Source organism: Taudactylus pleione, unplaced genomic scaffold (genome assembly GCF_031769625.1).
Source record: "Taudactylus pleione unplaced genomic scaffold, aTauple2 ptg000019l, whole genome shotgun sequence".
Classification (NCBI taxonomy): domain Eukaryota; kingdom Metazoa; phylum Chordata; class Amphibia; order Anura; family Myobatrachidae; genus Taudactylus; species Taudactylus pleione.
The window spans coordinates 11,620,425-11,643,441 of record NW_028284421.1 but is presented as its reverse complement, the minus strand read 5'-3'; the positions used below and the strand labels follow the sequence as shown (position 1 = coordinate 11,643,441).

The following is a 23,017-nucleotide window of genomic DNA, read 5'->3' as shown; positions in this document are numbered from 1 at the left end:
CACCCCTGTACCGATTGAGTAAAACCAACACGAGGTGGTCCAGTTGGTTCCTGGTCAGATTTTATGGAGGTTAGGGTCCCAGTATTGGTGTACGCTGGGCAGAACATTGACCCAGAGAGCCTGTTCTGGGCCTTCCACTGGATGTATTTGGACGACATCACATAACAAAACTTAACTTGAAGATTTAAACCCAGGCAACGCTAGTTTAATAAATAATCAGAGTCATGGTACTTACCTAAATAACTCCTTTTCTTCAAGGTCCATAGTATCCATGGGGATATTATGGTTAGAGACCAAACAGTTAAAGCTTCTGCTCCCAGGATGCCTCGGGTCCTCCTCAATATATGCCTCCCTAGCCATAGGACTTAAGTTTAGTTAACAAGCCTCAAGGCAGGAGAAGGAAAGAGAAGGCAAAGCAATCGTACACCAGAGACACTCTTGCACAAGATGAGGGAATCTGTGACCGAAAGAAAAAAATTATCCATGCAGCCAGGTGCATCAAGGTGGGTACCCTGTGGACGCTATGGGCCTCGAAAAAAAAGGAGTTATCTAGGCAAGTCTACCATAAATGTGATTTTCTTCTTTGGGGTCCATAGGGATCCAAAGGGATACCATGGGGATATCCCAAAGCAGTTCCCCTAGGGGACATTCTTGAGTAGAAAGGAGAACGCTTTGCCCAAAGGAATCGTCCTGAGGGGCAAAAGTATCAATCAAACTTAAGAAAAAAAAAAAGTGTGGACAGAAGACCACATGGCTTCCTTACACAACTGTTCAGCAGAGGCACCACAACAAAATGTCCATGATGGCCCTACAGACCGAGTAGCATGTGCTGTCACCGTGCTTGGAACAGAGAGATAAGCCTGAGAGATAGTCATGTGTAGCCATCTCGCCAGAGTCTGCTTATTAGCTGGCCACCCTCATTTGTGAAAACCATAGAATACAAAACTAGCATCTGATTTTCTAACAGTTTGTACGCTCCACATAGATACGGAGAGCACAAACTACATCCAGGGAGGCTACACCTACAGAATGATCTGGAGCCTGAAAAGCTGGAACTACAATTTCTTCATTCACATGAAAACAGGGACACTACCTTAGGAAAGTATCACTTCCTTGTATGAAGAACAGCTTTAGCCTGGAGAAAAATCTAAATTGGTGAGGGAGAAGAGAGCACTGCCAAATCAGAGACGCTGCAAGCAGAAGTAATAGCAAGAAAAATAGATAAATAAATGTTTGGTATTCTTTTGGTCAATGGTGTTCACCACTTCAAATCCATAGAGTCCAAAGGTTGAAATGGAGAAGTTTGTAGTCCCTTAAGAACCAAAGACAATTCCCAAGGTGCTACCGGTGGAACAAAAGGAGGCTGAGTTCGCAAAACTCCTTGGAAAAAAATTCTAACATCTGATAATGAAGCAATCTTCTTCTGAAACCTGCACTCGCAGATCCTGCCATAGAGGAAGAGGGTATGGACTTGTCTATGGACAGATTCTGGATGTTGGTGAACCAATGATGTCTGAGCCAACCCAGAGCCACCAGTATTACCATTCTGCCTTCCTGCTTGAATTTTTGTGATTTCAAGCTGGCGTATCTCTTTCCTCCACTCCCATCTTACTGCCAGTGCGTCCACGAAGGATGCTGATGGATCTCTGGACCTGGACCCATATCTGGGTCCTTGTGGTTGTAGTGTGACGCCATGAGATCTCTCTGGTAGACCCCATTTGTTTATCAGGAGCTGAAACACTAACGGACGGAGAGACCACTCTGGGGTGTATATGTCCTGGTGACTTAGGAAGTCTACTTCCCAATTGAGTACTCCCGGTATGAATATTGCGGAGATGGCCGGAAGATGCCGTTCTGTCCAAATCAGAAACTTTGTCACTTCCTTCATGGCTACATAACTTCTTGTGCCTCCCTGATAATTGAGGTGGGCCACTGTTGTCGCATTGTCGGACTGGATCTGGACCAGCCTGCCCTGGAGCAGGTCCTGTGCCATAACAAGAGCTTTGTTAACTGTTCGCAGTTCCAGAATGTTTATTGGCAGATTACTTTCTTGATTTGTCCATCTTCGCTGAAAGGTGTGTCACCTGTCACTGCCCCCCATCTGCAAAGGCTGGCGTCCAAGGTGAGAAGCACCCAATTTGGAATCCAGAACGGGCACCCTTTGTTTAGTTGATCCTTTCTCAGCTACCACAGAAGGGAGTGGCAAACCTATGCAGTGAGAAGGAACCTCTGAGACCTTATAAGATGATGCTGTCTGTTCCACCTGGAGAGAATCAATCTTTGTATAGGCCTGGAATGGAACTGAGCATACCCCACAATGTCGAAGGTGGATACCATTGACCCCAGGACCTGCACTGCTAACAGAATGGATACCCATCGCTTGCATAGAAGCTTGCATATTCACAATGATAGATCCGCAATCTTGTCCTCTGGCAGAAACACTCTTTGTGCCTGCGAATCTTGAAACACTTCCAGATGTACCATCTGCTATGTTGGAGAAAGTGACTATTTCATCCAAATGATCATCCAGCCGTGCCTTTGTAAGCAGGCTATGGTCATTTGAAGATGGTTTTGTAACATAACCGGAGTCTGTGCCAATATCAGGTGGTCGTCCAGATATGGCAGAACTCTGACTCCTTGACGCCTGGGATAGGCTATCATGACTGACATTATTTTGGTCAATAACCGGGTAGCCGTAGATAGGCCAAAGGGTAGAGCCTAAAATTGGTAATGTTGCTGAAGGACAGCAATCCATAACAATTGTTGGTGGGATGGTATAGGAACATGCTGATATGCATCCTGAATTTTCAGAGAAATCATGTAATCCCCTGGCTCCATTGCCAAAATAATTGACCAGAGAGTTTCCATACGAAACTTGAGCACATGGATAAACCTGTTGAGGGTTTTTAAATTTAGTATAGGGCGATAAGCCCCATTCAGTTTCTGAACCAGGAACAGCTTGGAATAATAACCCCTTCCCTGTTGAGACACAGGAACTGGGATTATTACCCCTGCCTGCAGCAGGGAGTGAATATCTTCCCGAATGGCCAAGGACTTGACCACATCTGAAGATTTGTTAAAAGAAAAACTTCTGGTGGGGATGTCTCCTGGAAGTGAGGGCATACTCCTGAGAGACTACTTCTCGGACCCAGGCATCTGTAGTCGTTTGATGCCAATAATCCGCAAACTTTAGAAGTCTGCCTCCCACTCTGGGATCCTCCAGGAGCAGGCCCGATCCATCAGACCGAGGGCTTGTTGTCTAGCTTAGAAGATGGACGTCTTGCCGGGCCAGCCCTCTTAGTTTGCTGCTTAGACTTGCGAAAACTAGTTGACCTAGAGGAAGACTGTTCCTTTGCTCGTCCTTGAGAATGGAAGGACTGAAAAAAAAAACCTGTCTAGATCTAGGCTTTGATGTAGATGGCAGACCTGCAGATTTTGAAGCCGCCAAAAGTAGTGATTATATTATCCAACTCTGCTCCAAAAATAACCTTTCCATAGAAAGGTAAGACTTCCAGCTCCCTTTTTGATCCTGTATCAGCTTTCCAAGATCTTAACCAAAGGGCCCTGCGTGCCACTATTGATGCTGCTGATGCCCTAGAAGTTAAAATACCAGCACCCACTGCAGCCCCTCCCAGATAGAAAGCTGCTTCCCGTATGTGGGAGATATTCGTCATCTGCTCTCTGGTAGCATTTGGTAGTGAATCCTCCAATGCCATAATCAATTCTTCAATAGCCTTGGCTACCCAGGCTACAGCCGTAGCTGGACGAGTAACCGCTGCAGATGATGGAAATATTGCTTTAAGACAGGCTTCAATCTTTTTATCGGAGATCCTTGCTGATGCAATAGGCGATGTAACATTTCTGATTAAATGTGTTACATGAGCATCCACAGCAGGAGGTAGCTCCCACTAACTGTAGTACATACAGATGGTGGGAACGGATACAATGATGTTATTCTTTTATTCACGTAAAACCATTTATCAGGGTTACCCCAATGCCTCCTCGATAAGCTCTGCAAGCTGATCAGATACAGGGAACTCCGTTTTGACCACTTTCGGATGGCGATTAAACATTGAAGCCTTCTTACTATGAGCTGGTTCATCATCCTGAATATGTAGGACTGATTTAAATTCCCTCACCAAAGAAGGAACATCCACTGTGGACAGCTGACCCTCCTCCCCAGAACTAGATCCTGGAGAGGAACCCTGTGCATCATCTGATTCTTCTGATGATGTCTGAATCAATATGTTGGGCTGACTGACAAAAACATAACTTGCGCTTAGGTCACTACCGGCCTGTTATCAACATCAGATGGTGCCATACTCTGCACCTCCTATACATCTTTCATGGAAGGATGTTTATGGCCATTCTAGTCAAACATAGTATACTGTGGGCACCCCATCCAAGGCGACATCGTAGAAACAGCCATACTGTACAATTCTCAACCTTAATCATTACCTGGAACAAAAGAGGAAACCCAAGATGGTTCTTGTCCAGGGACAGGTAAACTGGATTGGTGATGTGACTCTTTATAACAGCCAACACACAAACCACCCTTTACGTCTTGAGAAGACACATAAGCCGTACATGACTTACATGGAAATAACACAGGCTGCCCCCCCCGTTTGCCTTTATCTTTTGACATGGTCAATAAAGGCAATAATTGCAATGTTTTGTGACAGCCATCACAAAATCTTAATTGAATGTGAAATACTCAAAGAAACCTCCCCCTAAAAAAGTATTGAGAGAAAACAGTGATAGTTATAATTGAGATTTAGAAATAAAAGACAGTGTCAATCAGCAGCTAGCAAACAGTCACAAACAATGCATATGTAATATAATTACAATCAGCTCTAAATCAACTACAGCAATGCAAAGGAATGGTAGGACAGAGTGCCATAAACCTTAACCAAGGGAGAGGTATACAGGGAGACTGACCCAGACCCTCCTGAGACCACAGCTACAGGGCATACTTAGCGTGAACCATGAGCGTCTCATATACACGTGGAGGGTAGGCCAGTTGCGCAAAACCCTTCGTAGGGACTGAGTCTGGGTCGGAGATGCTGGGGGAGCGCCTAGGAACCTAGGCTGCGTTAGCTAACTGGGTACACTGGCCTTGTGGCAGCAGAAGCGTCTGCTGCTGATCCCCACATCAGACAATAAGGCCCCAACTGGTGTAGTAAGGAGGTGGACTATCCCAGGCTGACTGCAGCAGCTTCTGGTGCGTCTCTGACAGCAAAAGGACAACTGCACACGATTCCTCATAAGCGAGGAATCGCCTTAACCGACATCTCCAAAACTAGCATGGCTGCTAGCCAAGCTCAGCCGCGACCTGCCAAAATCACCAGCGCAATTACTGATGTTGCGGCCCGGCGGAGGTAGATGGAGTCGCATTATCTGCGTCTATATACAGACGCTGAGTACTGCTGACTCAAACATAAAATAAAACATAAAATAAAAAACTTAAGACTGCCAGAGCAGTCCAGTTACAAAAGGTGCGTCTTGATCCTGCCGCACCAAACGAACAACCGAAGTCTTATGGCTAGGGGCGGGGTATATATGGGGAGGACCTGGGGCATTCTAGGAGCAGAAGCTATAACTGTTTGGTGCTAGTTTTCCAACAATATCATCCCCATGGTATCCCTATGGTCCCCGAAGAAGAAATGAACAATAACGATATCATTGAACAATATATCGTTCAGTGTGTATGCAGTAAATGACGGACGATGCGGGCTCCCGCGGGACGTTAACGATATCCCCAGTCATCTGAACATACAACTCAATCTTGGGACATCGTTAGTGATGCCATACTGCCACTCCCCGAACCCCCCCCCAGCCGTTGTTCCTGGCATCAGCAAGTGTGTATGCACTTACCAATGCCGACACCCCTGCCGGGCCCGCCGCTCACTGGACACGTCGCCCAGTGTGTGTGCACCTTTAGACCAACTGTGATCTAATTTAGATATATTGTTTACTTTGTAGAAGAGAAACCATATATTTTTGATTGGATTCACTAATATGGCGCACGTATCGCATGGGCAGAGTAAGTGATCCTTTCACCTCCTTCCAAGCTCGCTTAAGGTAGATGGGTGGAGGTAAAAGAACAAGAGGGAGAGGGGAATTCGTAAAGCACTAGTAATATATACCACTCAATTTAATAGCAATATAAGGCAAGCAGCTGGAATGTTTCAAAATAGTCCATTGAATGTTTTTTACTTTACAGACCCTTCCTGTTTATAGTAAATACGTAAATCCTGGGCAGGCATTATCCAGTTGGGGAGGTCATTTGCTGTATACTGAATATGTTATATAAAGGCCATCTTAATTGTATTTAATGTGGCTCTGGTGATGGGAGAAGATACATGGAGATATGCTATATATTTTCAGTTCCAGTGAATAAATGCATCCAATAGATGCTCTTACAGAGGTACTACCCCCTTTACCAGGTAAACCATCTTTAATTTTAATTGAAGTAAAAATAAGTAACCCTGTATTTTATTGTGGTAATAAAGACAAACTTCATATAGGTAGACTCCTCTTTTCACTTGGTGGTTTGTGGATATGTCTCACATATATTGAAAGGGGAGTTTCCTCTGGGGATTCTATTCAGCTGGAGATCATGTGTGCTTTGTGACATGGCACGTTATCATGCTGAATTTATCCATTAGGAAATGGGTAAACTGTTACCATGAAGGGATGCACATGGTCAGCAATCTGATATTGGAATTAAAAGGCCTAATGTACAAAAGAATACATTCTCTGCACAAGAGGTTCCCAAACTCTGCCCTTACAGTCCAGGTTATGTGTCTCAGCTCGTGTGTACACAGAATATATATCTGTGAAGTACACATATATCATGTTGGCTGTGCAGCATGACAGATGCCATGTGTATTGCAGATATACTGTGCACATCTACCAGTGTGTGGGAGCGACCCTTACACTGGCCGCAGGAAACGCTGTCACTAGCATCACAACTGGGCGAGCCAATTTAAATGCCCACCCAAGTTTTCATGTCTGCGCAGATATATCGTATGGCCGATTGGTAAGCTTGGACCCTTACCAAAACCGGTAGCCCAGTTTGTGGGTCCATCGGCATAGTGTGTAGCCAGCAAGTTACTGAGATTGTGATATTTGGGAAATTAGCTGAGATAATAGTCCATAGGGCATGTCTCAATAAGGAACATGTTTGTAACAGAGCACAATGCTGCTACAAGTCGCTGGTCACCAAAACCAGGGTATGGTGGTGTGCCCAGGGCTGCCCACTATCATTGGGTGCTCAGTGCTGCACAGCACTATGGCATGCTAAGTGCTGAATCTTACCTGTTGTCAGTGTGGGCCCATCAGGATTGAATGTCCCTGTCCCTTTAGACACAACACCAATCTGAGGTAGACACGGACTTGCGTTCCTGGGAAAGAAAACCTGGCTCCCCATTGGATAAAATACCCTTTTGCAGTCTGCTATGGGGGTCAGTCGTTATGTTAGTTCCTGCTGGGTTATATTACACGATATTGCACAGAACAGCCCTAGATCACTAAAATTGGAGCGGCCCTGCCCCCAGGTCCGGCCCGCCCCTGGCTGTAGCCCATCCACTTCAAGGTTCAACGTGCTGTACATTCAGGGATGCGGTGTTGCATATCACTGTTGTAATGCAGACTTACTGTTGTCTTCATGTAAGCTTGAACCTTTCTGGCCATTTACCTCTTATCTGTGTGATAATCCTAGGAGACCAGCAATTTTTGGAATTCAAGCCTTCCTTTTCTGGCACCATCAAGCATTTCCCAGTCAAAGTCACTTAAATCACATTTCTTACCCCTTTCTGGTGCTTGGTCTGACGACGACAACTGATAATAGATAGCCATCCATTCTAAATGTCTCTTACCTTACGTTTTATACAACTTTTGCGTTTAGTTGCACCATCTTATAGCAGCATTGTGAAAAAAACACATTTGATTCTTCATTCAGTAATGTTCAGAGAGCAATACACAACTTAGTATAGTATACTGATTATTCGGTTCTGCGTTTCCTGCAAAAAAATAATGCCAAGTCATACTCATTACCCTAAATTCTCTGTGCATTATTAGAAAAGTGTAACACAAATTCACGCCTTCACATTTAACTTATTTTAAAACCAGTTTTATTTTGTATATTTAGAAATGTGTAGTTTTTAATAACTGCAAAGGAAAAAAAAAATTAAATAAAAAATAAATCAGCCACACGTGAAGGACTAATAGTTGATTAGGAGAATGCAGTGCTGTATCTTCTACTGAAACCGTGCGGATGTGCCATAATAAATCGTCTATTAGTAAAAAAATACATTTTAGGGCACATTATACAGCATCCTTATCACAAATTGCAGCAGGGATACTTTAAAGATAATAATCAAACTAGAGAATTCTGAGGATTTATGCTCAGCATTTATAAAGATAGCAATTTTTGTGCATTTTGCTTCAAAATGTTCTTGTGGTGAGTATTGTAGAAATGCGCTTTATTGCTGCAGATGTTACAAAGTTCAAGGCTCAAAAAAGGTATGAGTACAAAGGTATCCTTAAGAAACGTTCAGTTTTCTTTTTTTATACAAAAAGTAAAGCTTAAAAAAGTTACATTTACAAACAAAAAAAAACAAAAAAAAAAAAGTGGTATGCACGCATTTTATATACAGGCATTGTAACATCTTTGAGATATTTTTTTTAAATGCATAGCAGAAACATACAATTTCCTTCAGTATCTTCAGGGTAGACACAGCAAGAGTAACCCACTACCTGCTGGCTCACCTCAAATAGAAGTTCACAATAAATCATATTTTCTTCAATCTCTCTTCATTATACCCTACATAAGCGCAAAAAAGCCATATGAACTTCGTAGTACAGAGAACTAGGAAACAAAGACTATCATAACATGAGGGTAAGGCATCCCTGCTGGTTAAATGTGTGTAGTAAATGGTTAATTTACAGATCCACAGAAGCACCTGAACCACTGCCGGCCACATAAACCCTTTGGCTGCAAAGGGGTCTGCAACATGTGTTCAGACTGCTTGAAACAAAGAGAGAGAGAGGGTATAATCTGTCATTTTTATTTGCACAGGTTTCCAAATGAAGCCCGTCACAAATCACTGCCAGTTTGTGTTTATTATTGTTGTTGTTTTTTCTCCTCGTCAGATTACTAATTCAGCAATGTGTAGCAGATCTACACTGCACAGACCCTTCCCTTCACAAACCACTTTGTTCTGGTGCAAACATTTACCAATCATGAAAATAATAATTAAAAAAAGTGCTAGTCTTTGTTATCAAATTCCAAAAATGCAAGCAGTATCCTTCAGTGGCTTTGGGCAACCATTAACATTATCATTCTGTAAAATGACTGTAGTGTTATCAGAGTTGGTCCTTTGGAGACAAACTAAAGCAAGTGAAAAGGCGTTTGTTAAAAAGAGGCAAGGAAGGCGTGACATTGGTGGGACCTTCGCATGCCGTTTCTGAGGTCGATATTTTGACCATGGCTTTAAAGTCTACTCCGCAATACGCAAGTTCAGGCAAAATTTCAAGCACTATTGAGTCCCATTGTTACTTAGAGATCAAATAATACTCAATAGGATGTGTAAAGAAAAAATAGGTCCAAAGCAGATTTCACATTATCTGTGGTCTTTACACTGTACGCTTAGAAGTGATCTATCAATACAGATACACAATTTGCTCCGACAAGATAATTAGGGTCACCCGGAAGAGATTTGTTCTGCCAATGTTTGGGGTCACCTGTAGAAATGAGGAGGAACAAAACAGTTAATTTTTGCCAACATGTATTTGCACACAATCATGGTCCATACAAAAGAGCAAAAAAATAAATAAATCACATAAGTAGCTTTGTGGATTTTGTTTCAACATATGTACGGCTCTTTATTGTGTATTCTCTTTATGACTTTTAATATGACATACGTCTTGTAAAAATTTCAGTTTAAATAAATGCAACACAAAATTTGAGCATAAATCCCAACACTGCCCTCCACAGGACACACCAGGAAGTACATTTTTCATGATACTGCACATAAAAAACATTACATTACAGAACTACTATCGACATACCATACATTTTACAACATGCACAGCTCCCACACAGCATCTGTTCTAGTTTTCCAGATATTTTCAATGATTTTAATGCTATTTTATCAATACCAATTTTATTGTATATAGGGAATTTTGGAGAAATATCTATAGAGATATAGATATCCCTTAACAAGTCCACATGTATAGCAGTGATACTAATGGCTTAGAGGTTTTCACAAGAACATTATTCTGACATTTTGCAGAAAAATATTTATAGTGGTATCACAGAGTGGCGTCCCTTTTGAAACACACCTTGAGAAGCCGTCCGTGTGCACAAGCCCTTAAGGTGCACCTGTTGAATATTCACAGGGAAGTTCTTTTGATGGGTGAAACAATATCTGTACAATGCAGTCTAGCACTATACTAAGATCCACTGATGTCACAGAAGCCAGACAAAATGCAACAGTGATTTCACAGAAGGGTCTCATATACCTGTCCTTTTGCACCGTATTGCGCGCATGGTCGTGATTCCCGAGCAGCTTACCTTTTGCCCAATTTTGCCTCTTTTCCCTTCATTGTGCATTTCAGTTTGCAAATAGTGTACTAGGTACTAAGATTCAATTTTCTGTCACAAAGGAATTGGTATAAAGTCACAGTTTCAGCATAAAAATGCATGGTGAGCATCACTCATATTGGAACCTGTCCTCTGCCTGCTTAACTTGGATTGGGCAGTTTAAACAGTGTAAGGCCAGTTTCACATTTGCCGGTTTTGGCCGGCCCGGGAAGAACCTGGCGGTAGCCATCCGTGTTTTTTTCAGGCAGTGTGTGCCTTTCACAAGCAGCGGCTTTGAGCCGCTTTTTATGTTTGTTTGTTTTTTTAAAACCAATTGGGCATGCGCAGCAGCAGCCGCTGCACAAACCCGGCCGGCACAAGCTGCTGTGTGTGAAAGGAAACATTGTTTTCTTTACACCACTGGCGTGCAAGGAGGGCATGGAGACAGCACGGCAGCCGCCCTGCACAGTAGATATTCCCGGCTGTAACACGGCGACCTTGCCGTGTGAAGGGATCCAGCTGATTCCCTGCATTACTATATTTCACAGCTGGCTAAAAACCGTGCAGCTTTTTGCCGCCTGCCCAAAACCGGCAAATGTGAAATAGCCCTATCGGCTAGCATTACTGCCTCACAGAACTGAAGTCGTTGTGCTACTTTTTCCTCAGTTATGCATCCTGGTTTGCGTATAATGTAATATGTACTAAAGATTAGTGTTTTGGTGGAGCTAAGTACCAAAGTTCGTAGTGAATTTAACAGGACTATTTGGTATGATTTGATAAAATGTGTATGTGGACACATCCGTCCAGGTTTATTATATGCTGTACCCTCATGAAAATTTTCATTCAGTTTACAAATATACTCTACTTGAACCACAAAGATCTCAGTAATCCATCTGGTCTCTAGAGGTTAGTATTGGAGTTGTAATTGTTTGTAAGCAAATTGAACACTTTACCAAAAAGCATTACAGAATATCACAACATTCACAAGCCAAGTTAAGAATGCAAAATATGTGGCAAAGATTATGAGTGCACTGCTTTAAGCCCAATTCTGCAACAAAGGTTGCTACAGTATGTGTGTACTAGACACAAACTGATAATGAAAGACAGTGGACAGCTTTTCAAAATGCTTGTATAACATAGTTTAAAGAGAATGTTTGCTTACGTTAAGATTAAGTATTTCTTGAGAATAAATATTGTACACTGTAAAAAACGATCTACTGATGTCTAAGCAAGCATTTTTTAAGGCCACTCAAATCTGCTCCTGACCTGCTTTCATGGTATTAAAAAGCAATAAAAAACTGCATTAAGTGACTTCATTTTGTGTTGCCTTCTCTAGGGAAAATGTTTTTTCAGTACAAAAGAAATTCTGTATAGACTCTTTAATACACTAGGACTTCACCATAAGTCATGGAAAGGAGGAATGTTGAAGAGATGTGCAATCCATTTTACATAAACACTCCATAAAATGCAAATATATTTGCTCTATTGCTATTAGACAGCATACAGCTATGTCACAGGTATCACTATTCAAGCTAGATTTGCAGCACATCATACAGCAGAGTGATGTGTGAGGCTTTTCCCCACACAAGGTAGTCTGTGATAGGCTATCCTGCTCTGTGCACAGCATATCAACACAACACTTGCAAAACGTGACAAAAACTTCTCTTTTCTAGCTGGACTAGGGACAGTTCATCTTGATGATCCATTTTAGATGCAACTTTTATCTTTATGTACAAGTGTAGTGTTTTGAATACATTTTAAAAAACAACAACATTAAAAGGTTTCCGAATTATCCTCAAAATAAGCAAATCAATTAAAAAAGTAATCTAAAAAAAATAATGTAATGAATGTTTCAAGCTATGACAGAGCTGATGGCCACTTGCCGTACAACGTATTTTGTGTAAATTGAAAGAGCACATCAGCCTGTGCAACATGAAAACACTTCTCCAAATGAGCCTTTAATAAAAATTGCTTTTGTTGAAAATATTCAAAAACAAGAGACTTGGCAAACCCTGTGCAGAATGTGCCAACAAGGAATTTCAATAGTGCAGTGTGATTTAATTAGTCCAGACATTACAGCATATTGGCTCATTAAAAACCAGTAAGCCTTCTTTCAAAAGTTTAATTTGAAATGTAGGGTTAATTGCTATGGAAAGCACTACTTCAAATCAAAGTATTTATAGGTACACGTGTTTCAGATGTGGGGTCATAAAAAAATAAAAAGTCTTATCAGGATACCTTAGTCATTTGCTGGTAACAGCAACAAGAATGCCAAAGTTACATGGCTTTATTTTGTATGTAGAAACATGCAGCTTATTATGCAAATGCTTTGTGGTCAGGTGGCACAATCTATATTTTGTCAGCTAGGAAACTGTAGGATCCAAGCTCTCCTGTGTTACACACTACTCTAAATAACTCCACTGAGGTTTGAGAGCATGATTCAGTAGGGGACGTATTGTTGATTTTGCATGCAAGCAGCCGATGGTTTCAGTCTCTGCGCATCTCCGAGTCGCACTGCGCATGCGTCCTGATGGTTAGACTGTGGATGCAAAACGATTTTGGACGCAGAGAGAGAATTTCAGTGGGCGTTCCTGGGTGATAGCAAGGGGAAGGCTACCTAGACGCAGGCGTGTTGCGGCCAGCGACCACCTATATTTTGCAGCTGCACTTATCAAACACCAATTTCTTTTTACAGTTACTCCTCAGAGTACTGTGTATGCTGTGAATTTGAAATTTTATCAGGTCCCCCACCAGAGATACTAGAGGTCAATTTAGGTAAAAACCTATTGTCCAATAAAAAAAAGTAGACAAGATAGAAAACTCAAAATTTGTTTGGCAAATCTTTGAGTACATAGCTATTCCCAAAAAAAATTACAGCTCTAAAATTGTATTCCTTCCCACTGAAATACAATCCAAAAAAATAGACAATTAACTTTGGGCTTAAATTTCAGTCATAAGGAAGTGAGGTAGGGAAATAGTTATATGGCAAAAATGTAGCTTGAAATGTGCTGAAAATAATGTTTTTTATCCCAGCTTTCTATTACTTTTCTGAGCTGAGATAAGAGTTATGGTAGACTTACCATTGATCACTTTTTTTTTTTTCTTCGAGGTCCATAGGGATACCAATACCATGGGGATAATGTGGTTGGAGTGATCCAGGCACCAAACAGTTAAGCTTTCAGCTCCCAGGATGCCCATGCACATATACCTCGCCCCCAGGCATTCAGGTCTGTAAACAAGCCCAAGACAGGAGAAGGAAAGCGGAGAAGGAAGAACAATTGTACACCAGAAACAATCTCAGAAAATGAGGGAATCAGTGTCCGAAAGATTACCCAATGAAGCGAGGTGACACAGGGTGGGTGCCCTGTGGACCTCAAAGAAATAGCATTATCAATGGTAGGTCTACCATAACTCTTATTTTCGTCTTCAGGGTCCATAGGAATCCACAGGAATTCCATGGGGATGTCCTAAAGAAGTTCCCCTAAGGATGGGGGATGCTCCTGAGCAGAAAAGGAGAAATCGTCGCCCAAAGGAAGCATCGTGAGAGGCAAAAAGTATCAAAGGTGTAAAACCTAAGAAAAGTGTGGACAAAGATCACGTGGCTGCCTTGTACAATTGTTCAACATGGGCACCACAATGAAATGCCCACGATGGTTCCACAGAGTAGAATGTGCTGTCGCTGTGTAAAGGAGATCAGCCTTAGTGTAAACCTGGGAGATAATCATACGTTACAATTGAGCCAGAGTTTGTTTGTTGGCTGGCCAGCCTCATTTGTGAAAATCTCATAAAACAAAGAGTGTCTGATTTTCTAACAGAGTTTGTAAGCTCCACATAAATACGGAGAGCACGAACCTCATCCAGGAAGACTTCACCTACAGAAAAATCTGAAGACAGAAAAAGCTGGAACCACCATTTCTTCATTCACATGAAGACAGAACATTACCTTAGAAAAGGTAACCCTCCCCTGTACGGAGGACAGCTCTAACCTGGTGAAAAAAAAATGGGAAGCAACAATAAGTGCTGCAAAATCAGAGAGACTGCGTGCAGAAGAGATAGCGAGGAGAAAAAATTTATTCGCCGTCAACCTCTTCAAATCTACAGAGTCCAGAGGTTTAGTTGGGGGATCTTGTAGTCCCTTGAGAACCAAACACAAATCCCACGGTGCTACAGGTGGGACAAAAGATGGCTGAACTCGGAGAACCCCCTGAAAAAAAGAATTCTAACCTCCGGCAAAAGTGCAATTATCTTCTGAAACCAGTCTGAAAGTGCAGAAAACTTCACTCCTAGGGTGGCTAGGCTGAGACCAAAATCTAACCAAGCCTAGAAAAAATAAGAACCCGGGAAATCCTAAAACCTTAGGGTCATATTTTCATGTGAGAACACCCAACAGAATGCCAAACTCTGCAACAGATGCAGGCAGAGGAAAGCTTTTGTGCCCTAAGCATTGTTTAAATTACAGAGCTGGAGAAAACCTCTGGCTCTTAAGGTAAGTCCGGATGCAGGCAGGGCCCCTGCATTAACAGATCCAGCCATAAAAGAGCAAACGGAATATCTATGGATAGATTCCATATGTTCGGCGAACCAGTGACTTCTAGACCAAGCAGGAGCCAGTAGTATTACTGTTAAGTCTTCCTGCTTGAATATCTTGAGGGCTCTTGGAAGGAGGGAAATTGGGGGAAAGAAAGCCGCCAGCTTTAAGTCCCATCTTCCTGCCAGTGCGTCCACAAAGGTGGCTGAGGGGTCTCTGGTCCTGGACTCTTACCTGGAGACCTTGTGGTTGTGACGTGATGCTATGAGGTCTATGTCTGGTATGTCCCATTTGTCCACCAGGAGTTGGAAAAAAAAACCCAGAAGGAGAACCCACTCTCGGACGTGTATGTCCTGACGACTTAAGAATTCCGCTTCCCAATTGAGGATTCCCAGGATGAATATAGCAGAGATTGCCAGAAGATGACATTCAGCCCGGTATTACAATGTTTATCACTTCTCTCAGGGCTGCATGACTTCATGTGCCTCCCTGATTGAGATAAGCTACTGTGGTCGCGTTGTCCGATTGGATCTGGACCGGCCTGCCCTGGAGCAGATCCCGTGCCATGATGAGCGCATTGTATACTGCCCGAAGTCCAGAATGTTTATGGGCAGATGAGTTTCCTGATTTGTCCATCTTCCCTGAAAGGTGTGATGACCTGTCACCCATTTGCGAAGCCTGGCGTCTGTGGTGAAAAGCACCCCGTTTTGGATCCAGAATGGTCGACCTTTAGCCAGAACCTTGTGTAGCCACCACGAGAGACACAAATCTCTGGAGTGAGAAGGATCCTCTGATACCGTTTTAGATGATACTGTCCGTTCCTTCGGGAGACAATCAATTGCTGCAAAGGCCTAGAGTGGAACTGAGCATATTCCACCATGTCGAAGGTGGATACCATATACCCCAAGACCTGCATTGTTGATAGAATGGATACCCTTTGATTGCGTAGCAATTTGCGTACCCGCAATGACAGGGTCACCATCTTGTTCTCTGGCAGAAACACCCTAAGTGTCCGAGAATCCAGAAGTGCCCCCACATGTACCATCCGCTGTATTTTAGACAGAGAAGACTTCTTCCAAGCGACTATCCAGCCGTGCTTCTGTAGGTAGGCAATGGTCAGTTGGAGATGGTGTTGTAGAAAAGCTGGAGACTGTGCCATTATCAGAAGACCCGCCCAGGTATGGCCATATTCTGATACTCTGAATCCTGAGATAACCCAAAGGGCAGTGCCTGAAATTGGTATTATTGTTGCAGGACAGCAAACCGTAGAAATTGTTGGTGTAATGGCTTAATCAGTACATGGAAGCACAAAAAAACAAACAGGTTCCATCGATCAAAGAGTTTCCCTACGGAACTTGGGTACACTGATAACCTTGTTGCGGATTTTCAGATTTAAAATAGGGCGACGAGACCAAGTCTGTTTCTAAACCAAAAAATAAATTGGACTAATAATCCCTTCCTTGTTGAAGCACAGGTACCGGAATTTTCAACCCTGCCTGCAGTAGGGAGTAAATGGCCTCCTGTAGTGCCAAGTTCCTGCTAGAATCTGATGGGAGAGTAGTGCAAAAAAACTTCAGGGAAGGATTTCTCTGGAATGTGAGAACATACCCCTGAAAAACCACTTCTCGGACCCAGGCGTCTGTTGTAATTTGATGCCAGTAGTCCGCAAATTGAAGAAGTCGGCCGGCCTCCCTCCCTGGGCTCCCACAGGAGGAGGCCCGCCCCTCCAGGAAGAGGGTTTGTCGTCCAGTTTATAAGCTGGACGTCTGGCCGACCAGGACCTCTTAGCTTGCTTGATGGTCCTGTGAAGCAGTGGCGTAACTATGGAGGGTGCAGGGGGTGCGGTCGCTATGGGGCCCGGCGGCTTAAGGGGCCCGCCGGCCCAGCGATCGCACCCCCTGCACTTTCCATATGCCGGGCGCCCGCTGAGATTGCGTTACCAGCGGACGCCCGACTCCCACTCAAACCCCCGGCGGCAGCCGGAGGACAGAGCTCACTCCGTCTTCCGGGTCCCGCAATGCACTATGGGAGTGACGTCATGACGTCACTCCCATAGTGCCGAGGAGCGGACGCCGGGGACGGAGCTCAGGAATGAGCTCCGTCTTCCGGGTCCCGCAGTGCACTATGGGAGTGACGTCATGACGTCGCTCTCATAGTGCCGAGGAGCGGGCGACGGGGAGGTCGGCGGCTTCACAGGAGCGGGGATAAGGTAAGTTGTTTTTTTTTGTTTGTTTTGTGTGTGCGCACGCGCCCGCGCGCGTGGGGGGAAGTTACTGGGATCTCACTACTGGGGGCATTACAGGGGGCTCACTATTGGGGGAAGCTACAGGGGGTCGCTACTGGGGGCAGCTACAGGGGGTCGCTACTGGGGGCTCACTACTGGGGGCAGCTACAGGGGCTCACTACTGGGGGCAACTACAGGGGGCTCACTACTGGGGGCAACTACAGGGGGCTCACTACTGGGGGCTCACTACTGGGGGCAACTACAGGGGGCTCGCTACTGGGGGCAACTACAGGGGGCTCACTACTGGGGGCAACTACAGGGGGCTCACTACAGGGGGTCACTACAGGGGGTCACTACAGGGGGAAACTACAGGGGGAAACTACAGGGGGTCACTACTGGGGGAAACTACAGGGGGTCACTACTGGGGGAAACTACAGGGGGTCACTACTGGGGCAGTTACTGGGGGCTCACTACTGGGGTCACTACTACTGGGGGGTCACTACTGGGGGGTCACTACTGGGGGCTCACTACAGGGGCAGTTACTGGGGTCTCGCTACTGGGGGCTCACTACTGGGGGCAGCTACAGGGGGTCACTACTGGGGGCTCACTACTGGGGGCTCACTACTGGGGGCTCACTACTGGGGGCTCACTACTGGGGGCAGCTACAGGGGGCTCACTACTGGGGGCAGCTACACAGGGCTCACTACTGGGGGCAGCTACACAGGGCTCACTACTGGGGGCAGCTACACAGGGCTCACTACTGGGGGCAGCTACAAGGGGCTCACTATTGGGGGCATTACAGGGGGCTCACTACTGGAGGCAATTACAAGGGGCTCTCTACTGGGGGCATTTCAGGGGGCATATTACTGGGGGCAACTACAGGGGGCTCACTACTGGGGGCACTGCGTAAGGGGCACCATTACAGTGGGCATTGCATAAGGGGAACCATTACAGTGGGCATTTAATGTTTTAGGGGAACTACTGTGGTTATTGTGCAAGACCTAAGTTAGGGGGGGCCCTTAAAAATGTTGCTATGGGGCCCAAAAAGTTCTAGTTACGCCCCTGCTGTGAAGACTTCCTAGATAGCAGACCTGCAGAATTTGAAGCTGCCAGAGTAGTATCTGATCTAATTCTGCTCCAAAAAGTATATTTTTAATTCCAGAGCCTTCTTAGACCTCCGTATCTGCTTTCCAGGACCGTAACCAAAAGGGCTCTACAAGCCACAACTGAGGCTGCCGATGATTTAGAAGCTAGGAGCCCAACATCTATTGCAGCTTCTCCCAAATAGGAACAAATTCCCATATGTGGGAGATATATGTCAACTGTCCTCGGGTAGCATTTGGAAGAGTAACTTCCAATGCCCCCCGTCCATTCCTCAACAGCCGTGGATACCCAAGACCTACCTGGTCGAGTAAAAGCTCTAGATTATGAAATACTGCTTTAAGACATGTTTCAATCTCCTATCTGTAGGACCGTTAAGAGGAGATACTGACAGAATAAGCAGAAGTTCCTGACTAAATGTGTCACCTGAGAATCCACGGTAAGAGGTACTTCCCACTTAATAAATTCAGTAGCTGGCAAAGGATACAAAAGATGCTAATCTTTCTGTTTATCCGGGTTACTCCACGTCTCTTCCATCAATACAGTGAGCTGACCGCCCCTTCCGGTGTTTAAATACTGGAGCCTTCTTTCTAGGAGCTGGCCCATCAGCCTGTATATTTAGTATTGATTTCACCGCCCTTACCAAAGAAAAGACATCCATTGTAGAAAGATGGTCCTCCTCTCCCAGGCAAGGCCCTGGAGAAGAATCCGGCGCATCATCCGATTCCTCCGATGATGCGTCTGAATCTACATGCTGAGCAGACTGATAAAACGAAAGTCCGCTTAAGGCGCCTTAGCGACTACCGGTCTGTTTCCAACAGCCAACTGAGTCATACTCTGACTTGAGCGGGTATAAACATCCATCCAGGAAGGATGTATAGAAGGGACAAACATAGCATGCTGTGAGTATCCCATTAAAGGAGGCAGTGTTCCAGTAGCCAAATGATCAATTAGTTGCTTCATCACCTGAGACAAGGAGGCACCCAAGTTGGCTCCTGTACAGAGGCTAATAGACTGAACTGGTGATATGGTTCTTTATACAGGATGGTTGATGTGCTGTCTGTTATAAAGTCCTGAGAGGACAAGCCCGCAAAACAGGATTTACATGAAACCAGCACAGGGGCCTCAACCTCCTTTTTCCCTTTACCTTTTGACATATTCATAATAAAAGGTAACAATGCAATGTGACAGCCTTCACAAATACTAGTAATTATGAAGTACACAGAAAACCCCCCCATCCACCTGTACCAGAAGGAGAAGGAGAAAAAAACAGTGATAGTTATAACTGACAGTCAGAAATAAAAAAGGCAGTATTAACACAGCAGCTTGCCAAGAGTCACATAAAATGCATATGTAATTAATTACAATAGACTCCGAATCAACTACTCACGAGGCTTGGTAGGATATAGAGCACCATATACTTGACCCGAGGGAGAGGTATACAGGGAGACTGACCCAAAACCTTGAGACCAAATCGCTTCAGCAGAGCACCGACAGTAGACACATATACATGAGAAGGGTAGGATGAGCGACCCAGACGCGCAAAAACCTTTAATGGTTCTGAGGCCGGGTCAGGGGAGAAACTGCTTGGGGAGAGCTTACCTCCCCTAAGCTGCGTGAACTGGCCGTGTACGCTGGCCTCATGGCAGCAGAAGCGTCTACTGCCGATCCCCGGCGTCAGACGATAAAGGCCCCAGCGGTCTAGTGAGGGAGCGGGCGTTCCGTGCACTCACTGCAGCGGCTTACGATGCGTCGCCAGCGCCAGAAGCAAGGACTGCCACACGAGATTCCCCGTGAGCAAGGCATCGCCTTACTGAACATCTCTGTGCGTCCGGTTGCAGTTCAGGCCCCAGCATCGCTGCTAGCGAGCTCTGCCGTGACCTGCCGAAATCACCACAGATGTTACGGGTGTTGCGGCCCGGCAGAGGTAGATGGAGTCACAGTGCAGGAGTCTTAATTCAGACGCTCAGCACGGCTAACCCAAAAACATAGAAAATAAAATAAAACATAAAATAAAAGCTTGGGACTGCCTGAGCAGTCCCCGTTAGAAACATGCGTCTGAATCCTGCAGCACCAAACGAACAACTGAATGCCTGTGGCCGGGGTATATGTGGAGGAGGACCAGGGGGCAATCTGGAAGCTGAAAGCTTTAACTGTTTGGTGCCTGGATCACTCCAACCACATTATCCCCATGGTATCCCTGTGGATCCCTATGGACCCTGATGAAGAAATTGCATTACCCCAAACGTTCGCAACAGTGAAAAATGTCATACGCCATGATACAAAATGGCCGCCATCTTCAAATAAAGGTAAATAAAAATAAAGTAATGGTGGTGTCTGACTACTAACTTACAGTCGTCACACACCAAAAATAAACATTTTTAAAAACGGTCAAGCAACCAGGGCTGGACCATTCCACATGGATTGACCCTTACCTACAGCCGTCGGGATGGTAACCTAGTCAAGATGCCGGAGTCTGTATTCTGACTGCCGGGACCCCAAACGCTGGCACCCCGTACCCAACCAGTTTGGAACGTGTTTCTGTGGCTATATACACATTTGAGTAATTAATGGATCATTAGATCATACAATTACAAAAGTAACACACATTTTACATATACACACAAATTATATATATATAGGTGTACTTGGATGTTAGCGCCTATTGGTGTTAAATAAAATGTTCATTAATACATAAAACATGTATTTGAATGTGAACAGACCAGTGCTCAGTGTAGAGATGCCTTGTATATAACTGTGGATATTTCTAAAAAAAAAAAGTGTTAAAGTGCTCAAGTGCAAAGTATTTTGTATATAAAGATGAAATCAAACATATTAAATTTGCTATATAATTCAATATAATAAATATAAAGTGCCATGTAAGAAGGCATCTTTATACTGGTTTGTTCACATTCAAATACATGTTTTGTGTATTAATGAACATTTTATTTAACACCAATAGGTGCTAACATCCAAGTACACCGTTACACATCTCTCTTGGGTAAAAGCTGCCACCTTAAACAATATATAGGGGGGGGGGTATTTATACATTTTTTTTTACGTTTAAAGATATATGCCACATTGTAGATATATCAACTATCTGGCGCAGCAACCTTCACTTCTTTCACACACACACATATATATATATATAGCAATTGATAAAGGATGCACTCACCAGGACTTCTCTTCAGATTCTGAAAAGTTAGAGAAAAACCTACTTTAATGTTCACAGCAAAGTAAAATGTCAGGAGGTCGACGTTTCGACCGCACAAACGCTGTCTTCATCAGACCTTCATCTTCCTGTGTTTCACTTGTGGTGTACTGATTAAGACCACGTTTGTGCGGTCGGAACGTCGACCTCCTGACATTTTACTATGTTATGAACATTAAAGTAGGTTTTTCTTCAACTTTTTGGAATCTGAAGAGAAGTCCTGGTGAGCGCATTCTTCATCAATTGCTATGTATTTTGGTATCTCATGTATACCACTGAATGCTTACCCTAGGCAGCATTATTAGGTCACTGAGTGCTGACCTCCTCTGGATATAGAGAGATATATATATATATATATATATATATATATATATATATATATATATATATATATATATACACACACACATACACACACACACACACACACCTGTACATACACAGACCTAAATATACAGTGGTGTTTGAAAGTTTGCGAACCCTTCAGAATTTTCTATATTTCTGCTGAAATATGGCATAAAACTACCTCATATTTTCACACAATTTGTAACCTTTTCCAGCAAGATGAGCATCAACAACTCTTCTGAGGTCCTCAGAAATCTCCTTTGTTCGTGGCATGATGCACTTCCACAAAAGTGTTGTGATCAAACTTTGATAGATCCCTGTTCTTTTAAAAAGACACGTTGTCCATTAACTCCTGATTGTAATCTCACAGATTGAAAATACCTGACTAATTTCACCTTCAAAATATCTGTTCAGCCTAAAGGTTCACATACTTTTGCCACTCACAGATGTGATACTGGATCATTATCCTAAATAAAAAAATGAGCACGTCTAATTTTTTTGTCTCATTTGTTTGATTTGGTTCTCTTTATCTACTTTTAGGACTTGTGTGAAAATCGGAGGTAGTTTTAGCGCCACTGTAAAGTTTTCCAATTTCTTTCAGTGCCTGGTATGATTTTCTTCTGTGTTCACACAGAAGTTGCCACAATATTCTGCATCCCTAATGAAGTATTGCTCAGCTTGTAAAACCACTACGAGTCTTAAAAAGCCGTACATATGTAAAAACTAGAAAGTGAAAGGGTACGAGAAATGCAAATGTATGGATTCTGTTGACCAATTTGTTTTGGAACATGTGAATCATGCTATGTAAGTGATAGTGACCAAACGACCCATAGGACAGATGGAAGAAAGCGTACCCGACGAGGTGTCGGATGATTTTAGAGCAAAAGACCAACCATCAGGAGTCATAGACGCACAGTGTGGTAAGCGCAGCTCCACCGGCTTCAGGAATTTTAATCCATGGGGCCCGCACATTACCAAGGGACTGAGTAGTGTTTCGCCTGCAAACAAAGATCAAATATA

General features: G+C 43.8%; 1 protein-coding gene across 10 annotated transcripts in view; it reads right to left on the bottom strand.

Annotated features, from left to right (window-relative positions):
- Positions 1 to 8,118: 8,118 nt before the first annotated feature.
- Positions 8,119 to 23,017, bottom strand: part of TJP1 (tight junction protein 1) — a 423,870-nt gene continuing 408,971 nt past the window's right edge. For 8 of the 10 annotated variants that reach the window (XM_088445442.1, XM_088445462.1, XM_088445467.1 and 5 more), the window contains 2 exons: positions 22,852 to 22,995; positions 8,119 to 9,747 (listed from right to left, as the gene is read on the bottom strand). In XM_088445442.1, coding sequence (XP_088301568.1) covers positions 9,653 to 9,747; positions 22,852 to 22,995 — 239 coding nt within the window. In that variant the 3' untranslated portion in view covers positions 8,119 to 9,652. The remainder of the gene's footprint in view (positions 9,748 to 22,851; positions 22,996 to 23,017) is intronic. The other 2 variants (XM_088445452.1, XM_088445464.1) reach the window with 2 other exon arrangements.